General features: G+C 51.1%; 8 protein-coding genes across 8 annotated transcripts; 3 read left to right on the top strand and 5 right to left on the bottom strand.

Moving 5' to 3' along the window:
• Window positions 1–1,421: 1,421 nt before the first annotated feature.
• M437DRAFT_73861 (uncharacterized protein) lies at window positions 1,422–3,152 on the top strand (the record flags this gene model as incomplete). Its single annotated transcript, XM_041026117.1, has 1 exon — window positions 1,422–3,152. The coding sequence occupies one exon, from the start codon at window positions 1,422–1,424 to the stop codon at window positions 3,150–3,152; it is 1,731 nt and encodes a 576-aa protein (XP_040881974.1).
• A 765-nt stretch (window positions 3,153–3,917) lies between these two features.
• M437DRAFT_82936 (inosine monophosphate dehydrogenase) lies at window positions 3,918–4,991 on the bottom strand (the record flags this gene model as incomplete). Its single annotated transcript, XM_041027843.1, has 1 exon — window positions 3,918–4,991. The coding sequence occupies one exon, from the start codon at window positions 4,989–4,991 to the stop codon at window positions 3,918–3,920; it is 1,074 nt and encodes a 357-aa protein (XP_040881973.1).
• A 739-nt stretch (window positions 4,992–5,730) lies between these two features.
• M437DRAFT_43715 (RBP11-like subunits of RNA polymerase) lies at window positions 5,731–6,215 on the top strand (the record flags this gene model as incomplete). The annotated part of the gene is made up of 2 exons (XM_041020793.1): window positions 5,731–5,863; window positions 5,923–6,215. 2 exons carry the CDS (start codon window positions 5,731–5,733, stop codon window positions 6,213–6,215), a joined length of 426 nt encoding a protein of 141 aa, XP_040881972.1.
• A 588-nt stretch (window positions 6,216–6,803) lies between these two features.
• Window positions 6,804–7,559, bottom strand: M437DRAFT_82934 (uncharacterized protein; the record flags this gene model as incomplete). Its single annotated transcript, XM_041027842.1, has 2 exons — window positions 6,804–7,299; window positions 7,351–7,559. 2 exons carry the CDS (start codon window positions 7,557–7,559, stop codon window positions 6,804–6,806), a joined length of 705 nt encoding a protein of 234 aa, XP_040881971.1.
• Window positions 7,560–7,996: 437 nt separating this feature from the next.
• M437DRAFT_73858 (acyl-CoA N-acyltransferase) lies at window positions 7,997–8,782 on the bottom strand (the record flags this gene model as incomplete). The annotated part of the gene is made up of 1 exon (XM_041026116.1): window positions 7,997–8,782. The coding sequence occupies one exon, from the start codon at window positions 8,780–8,782 to the stop codon at window positions 7,997–7,999; it is 786 nt and encodes a 261-aa protein (XP_040881970.1).
• Window positions 8,783–10,031: 1,249 nt separating this feature from the next.
• On the bottom strand, window positions 10,032–11,225 carry M437DRAFT_43251 (uncharacterized protein; the record flags this gene model as incomplete). Its single annotated transcript, XM_041020713.1, has 1 exon — window positions 10,032–11,225. One exon carries the CDS (start codon window positions 11,223–11,225, stop codon window positions 10,032–10,034), a length of 1,194 nt encoding a protein of 397 aa, XP_040881969.1.
• Window positions 11,226–16,677: 5,452 nt separating this feature from the next.
• Window positions 16,678–18,789, bottom strand: M437DRAFT_44082 (glutamine-dependent NAD(+) synthetase; the record flags this gene model as incomplete). The annotated part of the gene is made up of 1 exon (XM_041020850.1): window positions 16,678–18,789. The coding sequence occupies one exon, from the start codon at window positions 18,787–18,789 to the stop codon at window positions 16,678–16,680; it is 2,112 nt and encodes a 703-aa protein (XP_040881968.1).
• A 1,473-nt stretch (window positions 18,790–20,262) lies between these two features.
• Window positions 20,263–20,911, top strand: M437DRAFT_64556 (uncharacterized protein; the record flags this gene model as incomplete). The annotated part of the gene is made up of 2 exons (XM_041024439.1): window positions 20,263–20,457; window positions 20,510–20,911. The coding sequence occupies 2 exons, from the start codon at window positions 20,263–20,265 to the stop codon at window positions 20,909–20,911; spliced, it is 597 nt and encodes a 198-aa protein (XP_040881967.1).
• Between the last annotated feature and the right edge of the window lie 485 nt (window positions 20,912–21,396).

Genomic DNA, 21,396 nt, shown 5'->3' with positions numbered 1-21,396 from the left:
ATGGCTCATGAAAGACAGGCGCTTGAGAAAGCGCATTTTTAGATACAATGTCACCAACCACGCGCACTTGCCTCGGAGTACGGACTCCTACTTTGCAAGGATGAGGCCGAGGACCAGATGAGCAGACTGTGCATGGTGTGAAGACAGCGCAGGGGAAGAAGACTGCACCTGGTTGCATGGAGTCAAAGACACCAAGCCCCGCGTTTCGAAAGACGGGTCGCGCGATCGCGATAGCACACGATCAAACAAACGGTGGGTACGGTGGTTACCTTTTTTTGCGGGTGCAAGTTTCCTTGATAAAAAAAAAAATGGCGGGAAACTTGGCTTTGGTGGTGGAGGGCGCTTCGCATCATAGACGTGACAGCGGGATTCATGCCACCCATGCCAGGATTGTTGGCAGCATGCACGATGCTTGAACCCGGATTTCGTGACAGAGGCAATAAAGGTTAACAGTTTCAGATTCGAACAGTCAAAAGACGTGGTTCCCCTCTTCCCCTGACAGAAGAGCTATAGTTGTAGCAACCCACAACAAGCAGTGACCGTTATTCATCTAAGGAGATTCATCAATATCAGGTGTGCAGCGGTCTCGGCACAAGATTCATAAAAAGATCCGCTCCTTTTTGGCGCCAGGAACCAAACGGCCGAGCCCTCACCTAAGGATGGCTAGCGCTTTGACTGTTGATGATCCATGCCGCCGTCTGGAGGCAGTCGACGAAGCCTCTGGACCAGACGTCTTTCTTTTCAACAACCCGCACTATCGTCACCACCATTCTTCAGCTTTTCCTTCATCACCCAGATCTTTGACAGTGAATTCTCTGCATCATTTCCATCTGCCCATTGCAGAGCCCCAGCATGATTATTGGGCTTTCTTGAAGCATACCCAGATTCCATCAACAATAGCAACGCCCCGGCCTTGCGTCCATTCGTTTCACCCTTGCGCCAGCGACAACAAGACAATGACGACCCATGTAAATACCACCTCAATTGCAACCACCACCACCACCATCAACACCGAGCGAGATCCCAGCCCCGGCTCCCCACCAGATTTGACTGGCTCAAAATCCTCAAAGTCGTCGGGTTCGTTCCGTTCTACCTGCCTGACCAGTCAGCCGAGTCACGACAACCTGTCGCATTTCGAAGACATCGCTCTGGCCGACTCTGGCAGAGACGAGGCCGATGACCTGCATATTCGAATCACCCCAAGGAAGCTCTCAAACACGTGTGCTCCTCCCCCTCAACGTCGAACCGTGTCCGCCGCTCCAAAAAATGGACGCAGTCCTTCGGTTCCTGAAGTCTTGCGCGATGCCACCAACACCCACCGCCCTCGCTATCCTAGTCTGAAGTCGCATGTCAGTGCTGCCAATCTTAATGCTCGTCCCATCCGTCGAGGCTTTACTAGTCCCTCCACGCCATCGCTCGTCATGGGAGCAAGGACTCGTACCTCGAGGTCAGTCTCTCCCACCAGCCAGGCTCTTAGCGACGGGGGCCGTTCTCCCACATCCGTAGCACCCAAGACACTGGCTCCTAGGCCGCCTTTGAGACCAAGAAAATCAGTAAAAGAGCTCGAAGCCGAATATCACGATTCCGACGAGGAAGTGCCCGAAGATGCCGTCATCTGGAATGTTCCCATCTCCCCACGCCCTCCCATGCAATCGACTCCCTCGAGTCCTACCAGAACCGTTTCTACCAAGATAACCCCAGAACTCAAGCCGGTACACAGCAACGGATCAGCGAAAGAAGAAGCTCCTCGTTCTGCCACACGGCCACCTATGCCCCACAGCGCAACCATTGCCGCATTCCCTCCAGATCCCGCCTCGCCCAGACTCCAACGTGGCAGAACTTGGAACGAAGACCTAAGCGAGGAAGCACGAGAAGTTGCCGCTGCTTTGGAAGAGCATGCCGAGCGCGTATCGCAAGAAAGACGTCGTTCCACCCGCAACAGCACCAATGGAAGCCCTCCGCGCCCATCGATGAAGCTGAGAACGAAGACAAGCGTTATGGAATTGCCACCGCTGCAAAAAGGAAACGTTATGATTGACCCGCTGCCAATCAGCAAGGAGAAAGAGGCTGTACTCACCAGGACACGTCCATCGTGGCTTCCACCCAAAAGCAAAAAAGAGGAGAAGAAGCATATGAAGGAGTGGGAGAGGATGATGGCTGCAGCCGAGGCCGCCGAGAAGAAGCGTGTTGCTAGAGAAGCCGAAAAACAGCAACAACGCAGACACGTCGAATCGAACATTGCACGAATTTGGGAACAACACGTTATTCCCAATTGGGATGATGTGGTCAAAGAACCAAGAACTCGCGAGCTTTGGTGGCGTGGTGTCACCCCTAGAGACAGAGGCACTGTCTGGAGCAAGGCTATTGGTAACGAGCTATCGCTTACCGAGACCTCATATGCCAACGCTCTCAAGCGCGCCCGCACTCTACAGTCTTCGGTCAACAAGCTCCCAGAAGAAGAGCGCTCTAAGCACGCCGATGCAGCTTGGTTGGCTGCAATCGCACGCGATGTCCCAACCGTCTTCCCTGAACTCGGTATCTTCGGTCCTGGTGCACCACTTCACTCCACCCTGGAAGATGTGCTTCTTGCCTATTCTGCCTACCGTAGTGATGTGGGCTATGTTTACGGTGTTCATACGATTGCAGGCCTTCTTGTGCTAAACATGAGTGCATCAGCTGCATTCATTGCTCTTGCAAACATGCTGAACCGACCACTGGCTCTTGCTTTCCTGATCAATGATCAAGCAACCGTCTCGCGCGTCTACTCCACTGTACTTTCTACGCTCAAGTACAAGATGCCCCGCTTGCATGAACACCTTACAAGCCCCGAGATTGGCTTCAAGGGCCCTGAAGAATGGCTGCACCCCTTCCTCGCTACGCTAGGCACGCAGATCCTCAGTCCCGATTCTTGCAGTCGTCTGTGGGATATTGCCGTCTTTGAAGGTGACAAGACGTTCATCCGTGCGGCTGTTGGCGTGCTAGCACTGCTTGAGAGCAGACTATATGGACCCAGAGAGGAACTACTATCTCTAATTGGCTGGGGTGCTCGCCCGCTTGATTTCGAGGAAGAACAAGTCATTGTCGCCATCCGCGAAGCTGGCAAGATTTCTCCTCATAATTCGACTCCCGATCTCACTGGCAACAAGCGATAGTGCGCTGATGCTCTCCACAAGAGACGAAGACTTTTCACACGAAAGAGGAGGCTGGTTCTTTCCCTATGGTAATGTGTTTTATGAAATGGCAAAAGGGTATTTGGGGTGTTTTTCGATGTTTTGTTTGTGTTGCTGTTGTCTCTTTTTCTTTTCATGTTTATTCTTTTTTCTCCTCTGACCCTGCTCCACGACCACTTCGCAAGAAGTGGCTGGACGTGGCCAAAGGTAGATCAACAACCCTATCATTACTCGGTCTTTCCTTTGTTGCTCATCATCATCACTAACTTATCATCATCATCAGCACTACTGCGGTATCGTCGCTTGTTCTTTTTGCTTTGTTGTTACTCATAAACGGTTGTTGTGTGGGTGGGGATCCGAAGAGTTGCGGATCTCCCTGGCTGTTTTTGTGTCCAATTGCGGGTAACTTGTAATGGAAAGGTGCGAGATTCCTGGAGAAGGAAAAGACTGTACATAATTCCTTTCTGTCTGCAAAGACGAATAAGGACATTATTGTTCCCTCAAGAGCTTCATGTCACCGGCCAATATGAATTGTGAAATTGCAAAAGTGATATATAGCTACGCAGTCACATGCATGCATGTAGTCAGAATAGAGTCAACAGATCAAGCTTCCAAGTTTGGATCTTGAAGGTCTCAATGCATGTGCGATGGTAGAGTTTCTGCTTGCACGTCGTGAAGTCAAAGCATACACTAACATCCATCTCTCCAATGTCTCCGACAAGCTGCATGGCAGTGCATGATGCTCTATCATAGTCTAGATACTGGAGCACCTGACAAAATCTTAGAAGCATCATTCCGCACCTCTCGTGTGATGGCCTCCGCGCTCATGACTGACTTGACAAGACCAATTCCTGTGCCTGCATAAGTGGTCAACCTTGCCTTATCGCCCTCCCAACCTTTGTCTCCTGATGCCACTGCCTCGTCATACAGCTTTTTGTTATCTTCGAAGCTCAAGCCGGCCTCGTGGTCTCTATAACTAGCGTTCAACACGCCGCGGCCTCCGTAGCCAGTGGGCCATTCTGTGGTACCGCGGAGCTGGTCATAAACTGATGAGCGGATTGTAGTGCTTCCTCCATCAGAAGCACGAAGCACGGCATCTCGGTATCCGGAGGCAATGGTCGCCTCATTCGCCGCAAGATATCGGGTTCCCAAACAGATACCTTGGGCACCCAGACAGATCGCGGCTGCTGCACCTCTTCCTTCGCTGATCCCGCCGGCCGCCACGAAAAACGGCAATGGTGTAGATGAAGAGGAATTGCAGTAGTCTGTCACAGCATCGATGGTCTCAGGTACCAGGGAAATAATGCCGGCACCTTGAGCTGCGCCATGGCCTCCAGCGTCAGTACCTTGAACCACCAAGACATCAGGGCTTGCGAACTTGGTAGCTTCCAGAGCTTCACGGACGCTGGTCACTTGAATCCAGATCTTTGTCTTGTTGCTCGAAGCCTTGCGTACACCGTCTGCCCAGTCTTTAAGTTGGTTTGGATGTCTTGGAGCAAAGAGCCATACTGCAGCAGGAATGTTCTCAGGTTTACTGAGGATGGCCAAGGTGTCTGCCAGTGGAGCGCCCCAGATGAGGAAGCCAACGCCTACAGGTAGAACACCGGTGTTTGTAGACACTTTGGCTTTGTTTAGAATGTCACGACTCTTGGAGAGTTCGGAGGATAGGGTGCTGATGTCACTGCCTGCACCTATGAAGCCGAGACCGCCAGCTATAGAAACTGCGGTTGCAAGAGATGCATTGGCTATCAGGCGCATCGGAGCGCAGCTGATGAGTGGAGAGGTGGTCCATGGATATGCGGCAGTCAGAGAGGACGCCATAGTGGCAATTTCAAGATACGGTACGGTGTCTGGATATGAGTAGAACACAGACACCTTACTTGCCTTCTGTCTTCTGTTGTTCTCAAGTCTACCTGCCTCTCAACCGTGCCTCGGGAATGTCGCTGCTTCTCCGCAAAAGTCCTAATGATGTCGGCGAGCGGGAAGGCACTGATAGGGCACAACCGCCCCTACCGAAGACCGCCCGGCAGTATCTTTCGCGATTGTCGGCGCCGAGCTTCACTTGGTTGCGACTGAGAGATGTCAAGTAACACAAAGTATTCCATACCAACGACTACTGCCACCATCCGCCAGTCTCTTACGCGTTTGCATACTTAATAGTGGGCATACTTATCCCAATACGCGACAAAGGACCTCTTCTCGAAGAGTCGACATATCCCTCCCGATAGCAGCTTCCCTGTGTTACTGCAAACATGAACGCACCAGACAGGTATGCGCTGCTCTTTCCTGTTACTCGCTCCTTCCTTGATTGAACGAACTACGCTGTTTCTCGTCGGAAAACTTGTCACGCGCGACTCGTTCGTTTCTTGCCTTCACTTCTCACTCCCTGGTCGCATTCCCATAAAATGGCTCCTTCACAATCTCTCCTCTGTCACAATCGCAACCACCATCCATCATTTCGCAATCAAGATCCTTGGTTGCTCTGCACACACAACTCATTTTGTCATACTCCACTGCACTTCACATCCACTCCAAGATGGCTCCCGACGATTATCATTTCATGGGCACCCCCGTCACCACTCTTTACGTCCACAAGCCAGAACGCGGCGATGTCGCTAACGATGTTCCTCCAAGATTCGAGCTCTTCCTCCTCGGCGACGGCGAGAAGAAAGTAACCTGGGCTCCCGAAACCCGTAAGCAACCACTTTCCTACACTAGCCCTTCGTCCATCTCTGACAATCTGCTGTTACAGGTGTCCCCGATGCAGCCGTCTTTACCTTCAACAAGGAAGACCACACCCTCGCCAACCTTCTCCGCGCCAAACTTGCAAAGTCACCAAACATCTTGTTCTCCGCCTACAAAGTCCCTCACCCTCTGTTCGCAACCTTTGAACTGCGTGTCCAGACCGATGGATCCCTCACTCCCAAGGACGCCGTCATCAGAGCTTGTGGAGATCTGATTCAAGAGCTGCAGAGATTGGACCAGGAGTTCACAAAGGAGTGGGAGCTCAAGAAGATTGCTGGTCAAGGTCGCGATGGACTTTGAAATCGCATCGAAAGATGGGGCTGCAACATCAAAGCCGAACAAAAGAGGGAATCTGAGGAATTAGCGCTGAAGTCTGCGCTCTGAGCATGACAAACTGGAGTTATCGGCGTTCTTTGCTGCAATCAAAATGGTAACGAAGGGAAGCACATTACACTTTCAAGCATGGCACAGAAGAGGAGGTTCAGGTCTGGAATTTATGCTTCGAAAGAAGGCCATTCGAGCTGATGAGTTATTATTTTTATCCTTGCTCACACTTCACAAAAAGATACCCACGACACAAATATCAAGAATCTGCAACGATCCCTGTAATCTCGTATGCTCTTTGGCGTAGGGTGAGCACTTGCTCCCGTTCGTAGTGGGGCTAGGTGGAGGTCACTTACACAAAAGTTGTCTTTTAGGATATCACATGCATGGAAAGATAGAGAGAAACTTAGGCAATCTCAACGACAGGAAATCAATCTACTCTATAGGAAAGAGCCAATGACTGAGCTGTAAGTAGGAGAGCTGCAGCAAGCCTGTCAACAAAACGTCATCCTTTGGCAAAGATGAGCTCAGATGATATGAACCGAAGGGCGTCAATCAACCATCTCACTTCTCGTCTCTCTCCGAGTCCGAAGCCCAAGAAGGAGCCCAGCTGGTCTGAGTCCAATCAGAGTCATTTCCGTCATCCTCGCTGTCCTCCTCCTTCTTGCCCATAGGCGGCTTTGCATTCTCAAGATTGCGTGCAAGTTTTCTGGCCTTCTTGGCTGCCTTCTTGGCTGCCTTCTTCTTTGCAGCTGCTGCATCGACCGTAGCCTGCTCTCCATCTGCTTCGTTCGACATATCGTTGAGCTTGACGCCGCCAGCCTTCTCATCGTCTTCCATGTCCTCGAGCGCTTCTTTTTCGTCTTGCTTGGCGATTCTCTTCTTGCCAACTACCTCACAGGCACTGCGCTGGTGATCGGAAGTCTTCTTAGAACCAGGGCTTGTTTCGAGCTTGACCTCCTGGGCACCACCGCTGCCCCAGGTATACACCAGGACAGGTTCATCACGCTTGATGGTGTGGCGTTGCTGGTGTCTAGCAGCATCTTCGGCAGTGAGTCCACTACAGATATTGTTCAGCACATGTTCGGTGCAAAACTTGGTATAAACTTACTCCATAGCACGCAGTTCGTCAAGAACTTTGGGAGCAAGACGCTTGATTTCCTTGGAACGGAGACCGGGCTTGAGGGCGATGATCCACTTGGTCATCAAATCCACGTCAAGATCTTCGGCGCCTGGGAGGTTGGGTTCAGAATTGAGGTGGCATGCGATTCTCTCGGCGGTGATGTCGTTTTTGGAGCTTTGGGATAGCGGAGCAGTCATTCTGATGTGGTCTGGTGGCACGGCGGTTGTCAGATGGGTAGTGTTGATAGTATGATGAGTTCAGGGATCTGAGATTAGATGGTTTGGGTCGCTTGGAGTAAGAGGTTGGTGAGGAAGATGAGGAAAGAGAAGACCGTTCGAAGTGTCTTCGAGAACTGTGTGTTGGTCGAGCACAGAAGTTGTGAAAGAGGGTTGTGGCTTCCGGATTTTTCTGGTGTTGTCTGCATGTGAATGCTTAAGATGAGAAGGCGCAACAAGAAACAGGTCCTTCTACAGAAGTTGATGGATCAACATGTCGTTTGTCCATTCTTCAATTGCGGCGGTCTCAGTTGCAAAACGTACATAATCTTCTGTCCATTTGTAAACAGTCTATTGTATAGTATTGGCATAATGTCTCAATGGCTCTAATCTTTCATCGGCTATTTAACACCATTGTTTCAAGCCTTTCCACCAACCTTCTTTGCTCCGGCAGGTCGGACCATAACCATAAATTCATGCGGAGGGTCATCCTTCGCCGCTGGTGCATACTTGACAACATCAAAATCCATGTATTCTTTATCCTCAAACCCATACCTGGCGTACAAAGGTCTGCCCACCTTGGTAGCTTCCAGATAAGCCTGTATACCACAACGATCCGCGATCGCCAATCCTTCATCCAAGAGCAAAGATCCAACGCCCCTACGTTGATAGGCAGGATCGATAGCGAGAACCCTGAGATACAGATATGGCTCCAAGCCAATCCACTTCTTCTTACTGGCCGTCATGGCCGCATCCATAGCATCCAGTAAAGCGCCGTTAGCACCGGGAGCATGGGCATGAGGTTCTTCCTTGGCGGCTTCCTTGTCGATTTGCTCTTGCGTACGTGCAGAAGGCTGTAACACCCAGATCGCAACACCCACCACCTTCTTTGCATTCTTCTTCTCTTCCTCGCTCAGCTCAGCCTCTGCTTTGTGTTCCCATGCCTCTGGAAACACAAGATCAGAAGGGTCGGCAGGGGTGTCTGTGTCATAGGCCACAAAAGCACGCTGGCCAGCTTCAGAGTCCGAAGTGCTCATCTTGGTCTTGAGACCATTGAGGTTTTCGCTGAAGCTGTGGATAAGGTCTGCCTCGGACATGCCATTGGGAAAAATGTGAGGCCTCAGGCCAGAAGAGAAGGCGCCACTGAAGACGCGTTCGCGGGCTGGCAGATCCGATGGTCGCACCTGGCGAACCTGAATGGGCATGCTTGCTGAGTGTGATGCTGGTTTTGCTCCTTCTCTTTCCGGTATCGTTTATCGTTGATGACAACTTTCGCAAGGCCTAGGTAGGCTTCAGAATCGAAAACTTGTTTTCTGAATAATCTCTGGTTGTTTCTGGGAGCTTAGGTCTGCGTTCAATGCAGCTTTGACATCCGATGGAGGGCCAGATATTGAAGAATCAAAATGGTGATCAATGATTATCCTTCTAGAACAATGCAAGTCTAATATATACTGGCTTGCAGCTCACAGAAGAGTAAGAAAAGTGAGTGAGTCACGAAAGGCAGAAATGTTGCTGCCTCTAAAAGTCCACAGATCGAGGGGATGAGGTTGCTTCTTCTCGCCTACACTTGCCGCATACAGCCCTGTCCGCCGCAATTTAGCACAAACATGTCACCTTCCTATTGTGTGCACCGCGGCGCTAGGGAAGCGTTGCTGCATCGAAAGCTCTTTCTCTAGATCTACAGCAACAACAAGCGTCAAAAGCACAATGATCATCTCAAGAGTTGACTTTGTAATGTCATCGATTCATCACTGTATTGATTTTGCCTGTATGATACAAAAAACTGTTTGGCTATAACGTTAAAGGACTTTGATGCTGAAAGAAAGAACAGAAAAAGCGTCTGGCCGTCATATAAAAAGGTAAGGGCAAGAAGAAGGAAAATTGCCCAAACGGCAGAGAAAGAAAAAAGGTTGTTACAGTGAAATGCCATCAAGAGAGACCATCTCGAGAAAGGGAAATACGAAAAACGCCTCGCCAATGAAATGACATGTTCGTCAAGAACAACAACGCCGCTTCTCAATGAAATGGATGACTACCAATCGCTCATGTAAACATCTGCTACACCAAAAAGGGTAGCAAGAAAACTCCTCAGAAAATATGATAAACGAGAATCGAACGTGAAAAACGGAGCCGGTCCAGTATGGTTTATGGTAACAATGGTGAAGAGAAATATGCAGAAAGGGCGAGTTCAACCCAGCGAGTCAAAAGGCTGATACGACCTCAGTAATATGCATGAGTATCCTTCAGACAACGGTAGGGATCAGGACGTCCAATGTATCCGGGCTTGGGCTTGACTGGTGATGATCTCTTAGGCGGTTGGTGATCGCAGAAAAAATCAGGCTGGAAGCAGTCCTTACGCTGGCCTCTCGACGACCAGACGATGCGCTTTCCTCGTGCATGCACCTGCTCATACATCCAATTAGGTATCCAGGTTGGCCTTCTGGCAGAATCTACCTAAGATTCTTGTGAGAGGATAACAAAGTGCTGTTCCCAAATCCATCCAAGTGAATTGGTGGGATCATCCTGGTTCTTTGCAAGCCAAAGTTCGCCCTTTTGTGCGACAACGTCAAACACTTCGCCTTCAACGTAGGTCAAGTATGGGTAACCTGCTTCGCGTCTGGCTCGATCAATGTTGAACTCAAAAAGACTAGCAGCCACGAACATCACAGGAGTATCCATTGGTGCATGCTGCGGCGACATTGGACCAGGACTAACAGGAGCATCAGACATAGGCATAGCCGAGTTGAACATTCCAGAAAAGCGCGGTTCTTGTTGCTGAGTTTGCGAGCTCACCGCGGAACCAGGTCGTACACTAGGGCTACGCTTTGCCGTGTCGAAGCTCATGCGCGAAGACATGCTCTTCAAATCTGCAGGACGCTGGGCAGTTGAAGGTCTGCTGGCTGAGAACGAAGCTTTGGGTACGACGCTCGGCATACGAGACGGGGGAAGACTGTTGTTCTGGCTCGCACCCACACTAGGAGTGCGACCACGAGTAGACAGGGACGAGCTGGATCGCATCCTACCGTAATAGCCGGGCTGACCTGAGTCAGGCAGTACTGGAGATGCCATTGCTGAATTGAAAGACTTGTTGAAGTCACTAGGAGTGAATAGTGGCTGATTTTCGCTGCCGATAGACATGGTTCTATGACCGTTTGGCAGAATCGAAGGACGTCTTGTGGAAGCTTGAGAGGAGACGGTCTCATCGCCAACCAGGGTGGTCTGTGGTGACAGGAAGTTGAAAGTGTCGGCAAGCAATGCACCATTACAGACACCAAGCGACAATACCTGCGAGTGAACAAACTCATACTCTCCAGCGAATTCCGGCTCGATGTCAGCATAACGAGCATAGGCAAAGTCAACAACAGGTGCGAGCTTCTCCTTCCACAACCACCACCATTGAGACTGGAGGTAGACATGAGTGTTTAGACATGCTCTCACCAGCTCCGACTGCAACGTGTAAAGTCGGGGCAAGTCGAGCTTGAGTTGTTCGTTGAGCGCTTCGTAGACTTCTGCGGCTTCGGCGGTTTTGGCATCAGGCTTCTGACCTTTTTGCTGCATCGCCTGAAGGCGGGCGTAATCTGCGACGCGCTTCTTGCGCTTGGCTATCAAGTGTTGAGGGCCAGCATAGAGCTTGAGACACTCGAGCATTGGGTTGACGACATGTGTTTGCACGCGGGCTTTGTGGTCTGGCAGTGCAACGGTGCAGAGTTCGTTGATGGCAAGGATAAATTTGCGGAACTTGCTCTCGATCTCTGGACAGTTGTTTGTGTCGCATTCGACGTACTTTTGCAATGCGTCAGCAAATCTCATGAAGTGAGCGACAGGCTTTTCAAGCTCTTCTAAAGTGTGCTGAATATCTCGCATGCAAATTTGCAGCTTGAGATAGTGCCCGTTGAGTGCTTGAACTGCCTGGTCGAACTCAGGGTCCTTGTGAGCTTCCTCTGCGCCGACACGGTCCTTGACAGTATCCTTCTTTGCGAGGAAGACGGCCAGAGCACTGCGAGCATTGGATTTGGCACGTTTCCTGTGCACTTCTTGCACATATTCCGAACGCTTTTTGGATTCGTTGATTCTCTTGCAAACTGCAAGAATGCCCTCGAGTGAGTGATCCAACGCCTTTCGGTCGGGGTGGTTCTCGGGGGTGCGTCCGACCAAATCTCCAAGCAGAAGACCGTATTTGAGAATGCGTTGCGTGGGCTTCACCAACAACGAGTCCAGATTCCAGGCACCAGTGATGTCGCTGGCCATCTTTTGACACTCCGTAAGCCAAGAGGTAACAAGAGGCTCTGTTTGGATTCTCTTCAAACAATTGTTGGCGTTCTCGTGATTTTTCAGATAGACCTCATAGACGTGCTCCATGCGAGCCATGTGCTTGGCAAAGACGGCACCAATTGTGGTCATTCGATCTTTGTCATCATCTATGACCACACTTGATGAATTGCCATCGCTGTTCGAAGTCGAAAAGCTGCCCCTCTTGGGTTGCCAGCGTGAAGACTTGGGAGGAACATAGATAGGTGCGGCAGCCTTGCGCAGTGCATCGTAGAACTCGAGCGAGAACTTCTCGACTTGATCGACGTTGCCGAAAAGGGTCTTTCTATCCTCTACAGATATGATCTCGCCGACAGTCGCCTTGTAAATGTCCTCGATGATCTTCATGTCTTGATGGTGGGAGTACTCGGTGTCTATGACCTCCTGAACAATGTGCCTACGCTTTGTTAGGCGTTCAGTCTCGGGGTTAGGAGATGGGGGCATTGTTGATGGAGGTGGGCCATAGTCGACCGACGGCCGAACAGAGGATGATTGGAACGAGGACATCGATTGTGAAGGAGGTAAGGGCACCATCTCCGGTTTCATGGATTCCATCGACGGACGTGTAGGTGTCGAGAAGTTCCTGTGGCGTTCGTCTTGTGCCCTCGATCGCACCGAGACTGGGCTGGCCGGATGACTTGTAAAGGTAGGTCCGGGAGAAGCGTCTGTGAGGATGACCTCAAACGGCAAATCTTGTGCACTTGCGTGTGGAGGTGGAGGAGGTGCATGTTCCGGCAACGGAGGCTGGGGTCTTGCGGTGTCCACAGAAGAATTGGACATGGTAAGTCCAAGTCCGGTGCCCATTGGTATCTCTGGAAGCCGAAGTCTGTCTGAAGATCTGCTGCTGCGAGATGAAGGCAACGCCTGATTTAGTGAACCAATCGACAGCTGGCCAGTACTTGATCGAGGTGAGTAGCCATAGTCCTTGGGAGGAGGGGGAGGGCGATAGTCGTCATCGTCCTCATTGGCTGCTCCAGATGTAGTGTCGGGCAGAGCTGGGGTGGTAGTGCCCACATATTCGGAAGCGGGCGTACCGAGATCATATTGAGATGCAGGAGTGTTGACCATGATGCTAGAAGGTGAGAAAGACTGCAAGTAAGACGTGTCGTTGAGAGCATCCTGAGAAGCTCTGGGAAGACTCGCGGCAGACCGTCTATAGGTGGTGCTGTAAACGATTGCCGTGCCACGAATCTCCTCTTCTGGTGTCTCCATGTTTGTGCGATCAGAAGGATTGTATGAATTGGGGGACAAGTAGTCGGTCACTGACTTTCTTGGCTGAGGAGAGCTAGCCTGTTCCCGCAGTATGCTGTCCAGAAGAAATCCCACAGAGTCTGCATCGTTGGCTTCAGCCTTGGAAAGACTAGGAGAAAGCGGCACAACGTGTTGCTGGAAGTCGTGGAGCATCTCAGGCGATACAGAGCCGACCTGCTGGTACTGGCTGGTAATGCGGTCTACGGCCTCACGGGCTTGGCCATGCTCATTCCAGTCTGGGATTATGGCTAACGCTGAGGCTCGGCCCGCACGTTTTGACTGACGTGGCGTTTTGTCTTCGTCAGGGATAAGATTTGTCGAGGTTGTGGCTCTGGCAAAATCTGATTTCTTTGGTGTCTCAGGATCTGCCTCTTCCAAATGTGGAACGTGCGGTAGTTGACCGAGCCAGGGCGAAGAGAGTCCGACCTGCGCAACGTCGCTAGCAAAGCTATCTTCATCCGAATCTGGAATGCGGTGAGGCACAGAAGCGTGCTGATTGAGGTTTGACGGTGACGATTCGAGCTGCTTAGGAGCCTGATAAGGTGCTGGAGAAGATGGCAGATCAGAAGACCAATCCTCTGCCTGCGTTGCAGGTACAGCATCGTCTTGAAGCACAATGTGTAATGAAGCACGATCCCCATTTTCCGAAGGGGTGAATGAAGAACCTTCTTCGAAATCTGTATGCGAGGCGCTCGATACGCTTCTCTCCCGCATCTTCATAACCTGGCTAAGAAGCGTTCCCGGTGCCATCTCTCCAGCCGCAGATTCATCGCAACTGTCCGCCACAGCCTCCTCCCCATCTTCGTCGTCGACCTTGTCAACGGTTCTGTCTGGCGGACTAGAATTGAACTCGGAAACAGCAGGCTCTTCAGGGCTTTTGACCAGCTTGGCTGAGAAGGGAGAATCCTCGTAGTCAATGAACGCGCCAGGGATGTTGCGTGGAGTGGTTGGAGACAACAGACCAGAGTTTTCCAAGAGATCAGGATCGGTATGATCAGCCTCAGTTTGTTCAGTGTCTGTAAACTCGACGTCCGTATGCTCGAAGGATGAGTCCAGGTCGTGGCGGCCGTCACTAGCCGTGTCATTGACGTTACTTCCACGTCTTGATTCGCTACCGCTTAGACTGCTCCTTCCAGGTGCTTCAACCGACTTGTCGCTAAAGGCACGTTGTATCTTCTCCTTTCGCGCAGCAAGATTGATATTGTCCAGCTCGGGTATCTTTTTCTTTCTGAATCTCGTGGAGTCGTTGTTTTGCGAGGCAAGCGAAGACTCAAAGCGCTGACCAGATCTGGCACGCGAAGCGGTTGTCGAGGCGGAAGAAACGGGAGGCCTAGGGCGTGAACTTCTTAGCGGAGGAGACTTTAGAGGAGGGGGTGCATTGATGAAGGCCTGTAAACTTTTCCCTACGGGAGCCTGGTGCTGATGTATTGAAGAATCGTACTGTGTGTTGCCAGGAGTGGGCAGGCCTAAAAGATTCGAACCGAAAGAAGAAGTACGTTGAGACGATGTATGACGAGAGCGAGGCGACGTGGGAGCAGGGAAATGATTGATTGACTGGCCCATCTGCGAAATATGGCGTGAAGTGGTAGGCGAAAGAGGTTCCACACTAGTGGAACGTCTGGAACTGCTGACAGGAATCCGCGAAGGACTGACCAACGAAGTTGAGGCATTGCGTGGCAGCGAACGATAGGAAACGGGGTGAATTGACAAGGCAGAGTCGGCTTCAGGTCCGATGAAATCGCTGCGAACACGCCTGTGGCCGGTGCTAGGACGCGAGCGATTTGAGTGTAGAGGTAGAGGTAAATGGTACTCGGCGTTCGAAAGCGATCGTTTGTGAAGTGTGGAGGACTGTGCCGAGGAGGAACTCAAGCTACCATCAGAACCTCGACGGGGTGCTAGCGAGAAGAGGCTGTCATGAGCCGTGTCAGGGGAAGCATAGTTTCGGGTACGGGGTTGGTCCGAAGGAAGTGAGGTGGGTGGACGAATCTTGCTACGGCGAGTGGGACTCTTCAAGGGCGAGATAGTGTCTTGTGGAGTGGCAGATCGAGTTCGAGAAGAGGAAGCGTTGCGATTCCTGGTGGGCGAGCGCGGCGGGCGCTGGAGACGAGAGCGTGGTGCGCCTTGTGGGGGTTGTACAGGTTTCTGGTCTTTCTGCTGATTGAAACGATTGACCAGATCTTTGATAGATCGTTGGGATGTAGCGGTGGAAAGTGAGCGCGGCGCATCAAGACGAGCGGAACTTGTCGCAGCTGCGACAGGGTTGGATGCCGCACGTGTGGTTTCGGACGGCGGTGGATCCATCGCGTCGTAATTTGAGGTGGTTGACCGGGGCAGAAACGGGGGCAGTTGCTACAGCGGCGCCAGGTGCATTGCTTTCTGCTCAGCGGATGCTCATGGCAGGATGGCAGCACAAGAAGCGTGTGCAGACGTGTGCGTAGTCGTGTGCGGTGGATAATACGGCGTTTGTTTGCTCTGGTGTTGCGTTCGTAAAGCCTTCACGGCCTGCTAGACGATGATGTAGTCTACCGCGTGGGCGGCGTCACTCGCGTTTGCTTGAGTAGGCGGACGGAGGGTTGGTGTTTGGTAATTCTTGTCCCTTAGTCTCGTCGGTGGTCGTTGGCAGAAAGTATAACTTGTCGGAGGTTGCACGACGACGGTCGTCAGTCGTCCGGCTTTAGACGAATTACAGAAGGCAAGAACGGCTGCTCTTGCCTGATGCCAGCGCACTTGCCTTCACTCTGTCACCACAAACGGCTGCTTGGCCGCCCCGAAAGCACTGGGAACTACCGCCATGTCATCTAAACACTGTCCACCCGTGCGCCCCCAGTGCTGTCATCTAACAAAATCAATCAATTTTCATTTCTTTGTACCATGCGCCCGAGACATCTTGGACTACTGCCCCAACATCCATCCACATCTTGTGTCTCGACCAGCTCGACTGCCTCAGCCTCTACCAAGCAGTCTTGCTCCATCTGATCCACCCCGTCTGTTACAACTTCCGCGTTTCACTTCCTCTGCCAAACTCTGGCCTGTTTGCTCTACCCCGTCTCGGGCAATCCTGGACCTTCAGACTTTGTGCAACACAGACAATCATTTGCTCGTGCTGGCTTGCTTCTTGACTTTCTTGCTTGTTTTCGATACAGGTCATCTAGCAAGGGTGATTCGTTCTGTACTCCGGTGGCTTCGACCAAATCTCGTCCGCGCGAAGCTGAGCACTTGCGTGTCGACTTTCATGACTCGAAGTTAAAATGTTTAACGTTTCTATAGTCCCTGCGGCAAGCCACTAGTGTTGGAGACCAGCCTGATGCGTGGAGGGACACTCGCCTTGATCCGCCGTCGGGGATTTGGCCCTAGCCTGTCTCGCAACACGGTGTGTTTTTTGACAACTATTTCGCTGTCTAAATAGGTAGAGCAGAATGCCAACGCACCGTGTAAAATCCAGTGTCAAGATCAAAGCTGTTGGATTATTTGGACTAATTCTACTCGAATGTAATCGACTCTAGAAAACGCCATTCTTCTCGTCTCGAGCCTCCTGCATACATCATTTCCTTTCTGCGCCGCCAGCTTCTCCAGCCTCCATCATTTTTAGCTCGTTCTCAATCTTTCTGTGCGCAAACGTAAAGCGTGGGTACAGGAATGGACGAAGATCGTAGCGGTTATCGTCAGGTGCATATTGCTCGGCGTAATATGCTGGTGTAATGGTCGTCATCTTGTGTCTGTTCACGGCGTAGTAATACATGAAGTCGCGGACCTTCTTGTATACCTCGCGAGGAGTGTGCTGATCCTGCCAGTCTACGCACAACTTCTCCCACATCGAGTGGACTCCGAATTTGCGGACCTTTCTGAGATAGCCATAGACCGATAGTTCTTTGTATGTCATTCCCATGTCGACTTCATCGGACTGGACATAGTCGCTTGTGATGGGTTCCAACTCAGCAGTGGGAGTCGCGTCAATGAATTCTTGCAGGATCGGCAGCTCGAATGCATGTTCTGCCCATGCTATGAAGCGAATCAAGTCTGTCTTGCTGATGCCACCAATGGGATTGATGTCTGCGCTGCTGCAGTCGTATTTGGTGAGGTAACCACGAAGTGCTTCATCCACATTGGCTGATCCAAGAACTAACAAGCCTCCTGAACGTCCCTGAGTGGTAGGTAGAAGTTGACCGAATGCATACGACAGAATCATCCTCGTGCGGCTCTGGAAGTTCTGTAAAGCAAGGTTTTCTGCCTGACTTCCTCCATGTACCTTGAACTTGGGTTCAAAGTTGAGAGTGGTAGAGACAAGGTGTTTGACGGCATTAAAAACTTCATCGATGTTGCAATCAATGTGGTGAGCACCTATTGCCTTAGCGAGTTGCTCAGCACGACTACGGGTTTCTTTGCTGGATTGCTCCTTCATTCCCATAAAGGCAGAAGAGAACACTCTACCGCAGAAGTCCTGAGCTGACATTTTGGTTACATCGTCATTGGAACAGAGACGGGATGCGTCTCTGATGACCTGTTCGTCACCTTCCTTGATGGCAGCTACAACCAGTCTGCACATAGAAAACACGATAGTGGCAGTTGCACAAGAATCGATGCCGCCACTGAGAGGTACGAAGTAGCCTGCGGCTCCAGATCTTCGTAGATAGTCCCAGAGCCAACAAGCGGGACCAAGAGCAATCTCTTCTTCTGGCTTGTGATAGTGAGGTTCGATCATCTTTGCAATTCGAAGGTTGAGATTGGACTGACTCTTCTGAGTCATGGCGAAGTCGATCTTGACACGCTCGAATTCGTGAGCCTTCATTGCCTGCATGCCTCTGCTACGAGATTGGCGTGCGGACCAGATGTCATCAAGGTCAACAGTAGATGTGATGACTTCGACGTCACGGAGAGAGAATTGACTTCCTTGAGCGACCGTCTGTCCATTGATGGCAATAAGGGAACAACCATCGTAGTACAAGCGATCGCCATCGCAACCTCTTTGATTCGAGTACATGTAGACTCCACCTGACTTGGACGCATTCGTGATCAGGTTGATGCGCGTGTCGAGCTTACGCAATTCATGGTGAGAACCGCTAGAGTTGAGAATGATCTCGGCTCCATTGAGAGAATATTGTATGTGAGGCGAGTCGGGTGTCCATAGCTCTTCGCAAAGTTCGGAAGCGAATGTAGCATCCAAGGTCTGGAAGATGATGTCTCCGATGGGTACTTCGGTCTGACCAGTGATTTCCTGGATCTCGAGCGGCAACGTATAGGTATCGACACGGTATCTGGTCCAAGGAGTAAAGTAACGCATCTCTCGGTAGTTTCCATCATTGCAGAGGTCAATTTTGGGTCTGATAGCCAGAATTTTACCATTCAATGCAAGCACTCTAGCATTGTGAGGAACATCGTTGTGACGAACAGGCAGACCCAGATCGATGATAATGTCCTGAGCTTCGGGAGACTTTATAATCTCGGCCGCGACCTCCCAGGAATGCGAGAAAGTATCAAGCTCCTGGAAGTGATCAAGTAAACCGTAGCCTGGAATGCAGAGCTCTGGAGTGAGTATCAACTTGGAGCCGGCTGCCTTGGCCCGACGGATAGCTTCTAGGATGCGATCCCGGTTGCCATCGAAATCAAGTGCCCATTGGTTCAATTGACAAGTTGAGATAGTAGCCAAGCGACCCATGGTGTGAGAATTCTGTGTTGTGTAGACAAATGTCGCGGTGGGATAGCTCTGTAGGAGCTGTGACTCTTGACGTTGTGATTTACTCAGTGAAAGCCGCAAATTTCACGTCATGGCTTTGACTTGAAAATCACCATATCTTTATTCACTTGTAAAATACGCTCTCCGAGGTGTATTATTTCATCTCACTATCTAACCAAGACCCTCCTAAGTCAAGAGTTGATCCTCACGATTACCAGGCTGAATGGCTTTTCGACTTGTGCTTCTTGGACGAGAGTCGTTGGCTTCCTCGGCCGGATGTACCACCTCAGTGCTCCGGCTTGGCCCAAGAACATCGGACAGATAATTGCAGATCGAAGAACCAAAAAAAGACATGTTCCTCGGAGCAAAATCATGATTGTGCCAAGAACTTCCCGGTAATAGGCATTGATGCCGATGTGCTGAAGACCATGGTGAAGGCAAGAGTGTCTGAATGCTGTCGCGGCTTTTTCGAAAGACGCGATAGAGGCTGGGAGGTCAAATCGGCTAGAGTGGTCGAAATGCATGTTTCTTGCATGCTTCAAACCTTACCGATGCATCAAGTTGACAAAGCCGTTTCAGCCCACCAATTTTTCTACGATTGGTGGAGGTTGGCTTGCAGCGTTTGCACAAAAGTGACAGCTGTGCGACATGATGCGCAACAAAAGGCTTGACTTCGGCGTTCATTAATTGTCACACAAGAAGAGGATCGGGATGGACAGAACCGATCAGAAAAGTAGAGCTCTGAGCTCTGAGCCGCAAACACCAGCAACTGCCCCGCGTATGGGAAGTTGGACAAAGCTAGAGGCAACTTTGCGCGATAAAGAGTGCCAAGTCCAGGACCGAGGCGCGGATCAATTGGCAAAGAACAGGATAAAGTTCATGCAAGGCGAGCGGGATAGATGGTAAAATGGCCGGGGGTGTCACGTCGTCGAGCTCTCAGACACGGAGACCCTAGACTGGTTGGTATGATTGCTTTTATATTGTGATAGCAATGAAAGGGGGGAGACCGGTGACAGCGAACAGTTTCATTACAAGAACTAGAGATGGCAAGAGCCCAAGACAGGTAGAAAAAGATGAGGGCGGAGATGAGAACAGATGAGGTTTAGGTTAGCGTGAATGGTGGTTGCCACGGGCCGGCAAGAAACAGCGCGCGCGCGGCTTCCACGCCGCCGGATTGTTCCTGCCCTCTTGCTGTATTTATGTCTGTTGGCCCCAGCGACCATTCTCTTCCTTCCTCTCCGTCCCAATCAATTCCCCATCGCATTTCTGCCTCTTGCAAAAAGACGACAGCAAAACATTGACTCTTAATCACCAAGTAAGCATCTCTTGATCCGAGCGCTTGCACATCCTCCATGTCGGTTACATTGCTCGCATGCATGGACGCGCAATCCTCCATCTGCTCCCCCAGAGCTGTCGCATCTAACGCTTGAGCCTGTGTAGATCTTCGTTGCAAACATGCTCTACTCCACCATCTTCTTCGCCGCCTCGGCCTTCACTGGCCTTGCTGCTGCTCAGGTCCAGTCTGGCAACTACACCATTGACCCCAACTCTGTCGATTCCACCACCAGATCCAGCTGGTGCCGTGCCGAGTTCAACACCTGCAATGTTCTTTGCGGCAGCGGTGGTTTTAAGACCAACTCTTGCGACGCGGTTCGTACCATCTCGTTTGCAGTTCCGAGCATAGTGCTGACTTTGTCTATAGAACTCTCTCACATACAGCTGCGTTTGCAACAACGGTCTTACTCCCAACATGTCTCAGTACGAAAGCTCTCTTCCCGACTACGAATGCCAGACATACAGGGGTCAGTGCCTTGCAAACAACGCCGGCAACAGCACCGCCCAGGACCAGTGCAAGCAGATCACTTGCGCCAGCATGACTGCCTCCAACCTCGTCACTTCGTCTACCATGGCCTCGAGCTCGAGCTCTGCTGCATCCAGCGCTTCCAGCACCGCTGCTAGCGCTACTTCCGCTGTGGCTAGTGGCTCCCAGACCGCAGCCTCCAGCGCCGCCAGCGCTACCCACACTGGTGCTGCCAACGCTCTTACCATCGGCAACGGTGCTCTTATTGGCTCCTTGTTCGGTGTCTTCGCCTACGCTCTTTAAAAAGGGCCAGTGGTCTTGACACGGATTGTGCGACAGCAATGGATACCCCGACGAGTAGTAATCACGGCACATTATACGAATGGTACCGGGCATGAGAGCAGGCGTTTTTAATCACCATTACCAGCGACGGAGTTGTTCTTTTGGGACCAAAGGGTTGTTATATTCTATGCATCTACAGCGATGCCTCTTGTTACTCAGTAGTTAATGATTCAATGAACACCATTGATCCGATATTGCAATTCCAGACTTGCAATCGTTGTGATGAATTCGTTTATCGAATGGAAGTAATAAACATGGTTGAGCCAATTAAATCCGAGCACGAGCACAGAGCAGCATGAAGCCGGGGAAGAGGTGGGCAATGTCGCACAGAAAGCTGGAGCACGAGATAAGGGTGTCGGTGAAGAACCTTAAAGAATGCATGTGATATTGAAGTCAGAGAGTGTTGATGGTTTAGCAGCTTCAACGAGAAGATGGTAGTTATGGAG

The sequence above is a fragment of the Aureobasidium melanogenum genome (assembly GCF_000721775.1).
Source record: "Aureobasidium melanogenum CBS 110374 unplaced genomic scaffold scaffold_5, whole genome shotgun sequence".
Lineage (NCBI taxonomy): Eukaryota > Fungi > Ascomycota > Dothideomycetes > Dothideales > Saccotheciaceae > Aureobasidium > Aureobasidium melanogenum.
This window is presented reverse-complemented; position numbering and strand designations above follow the sequence as displayed.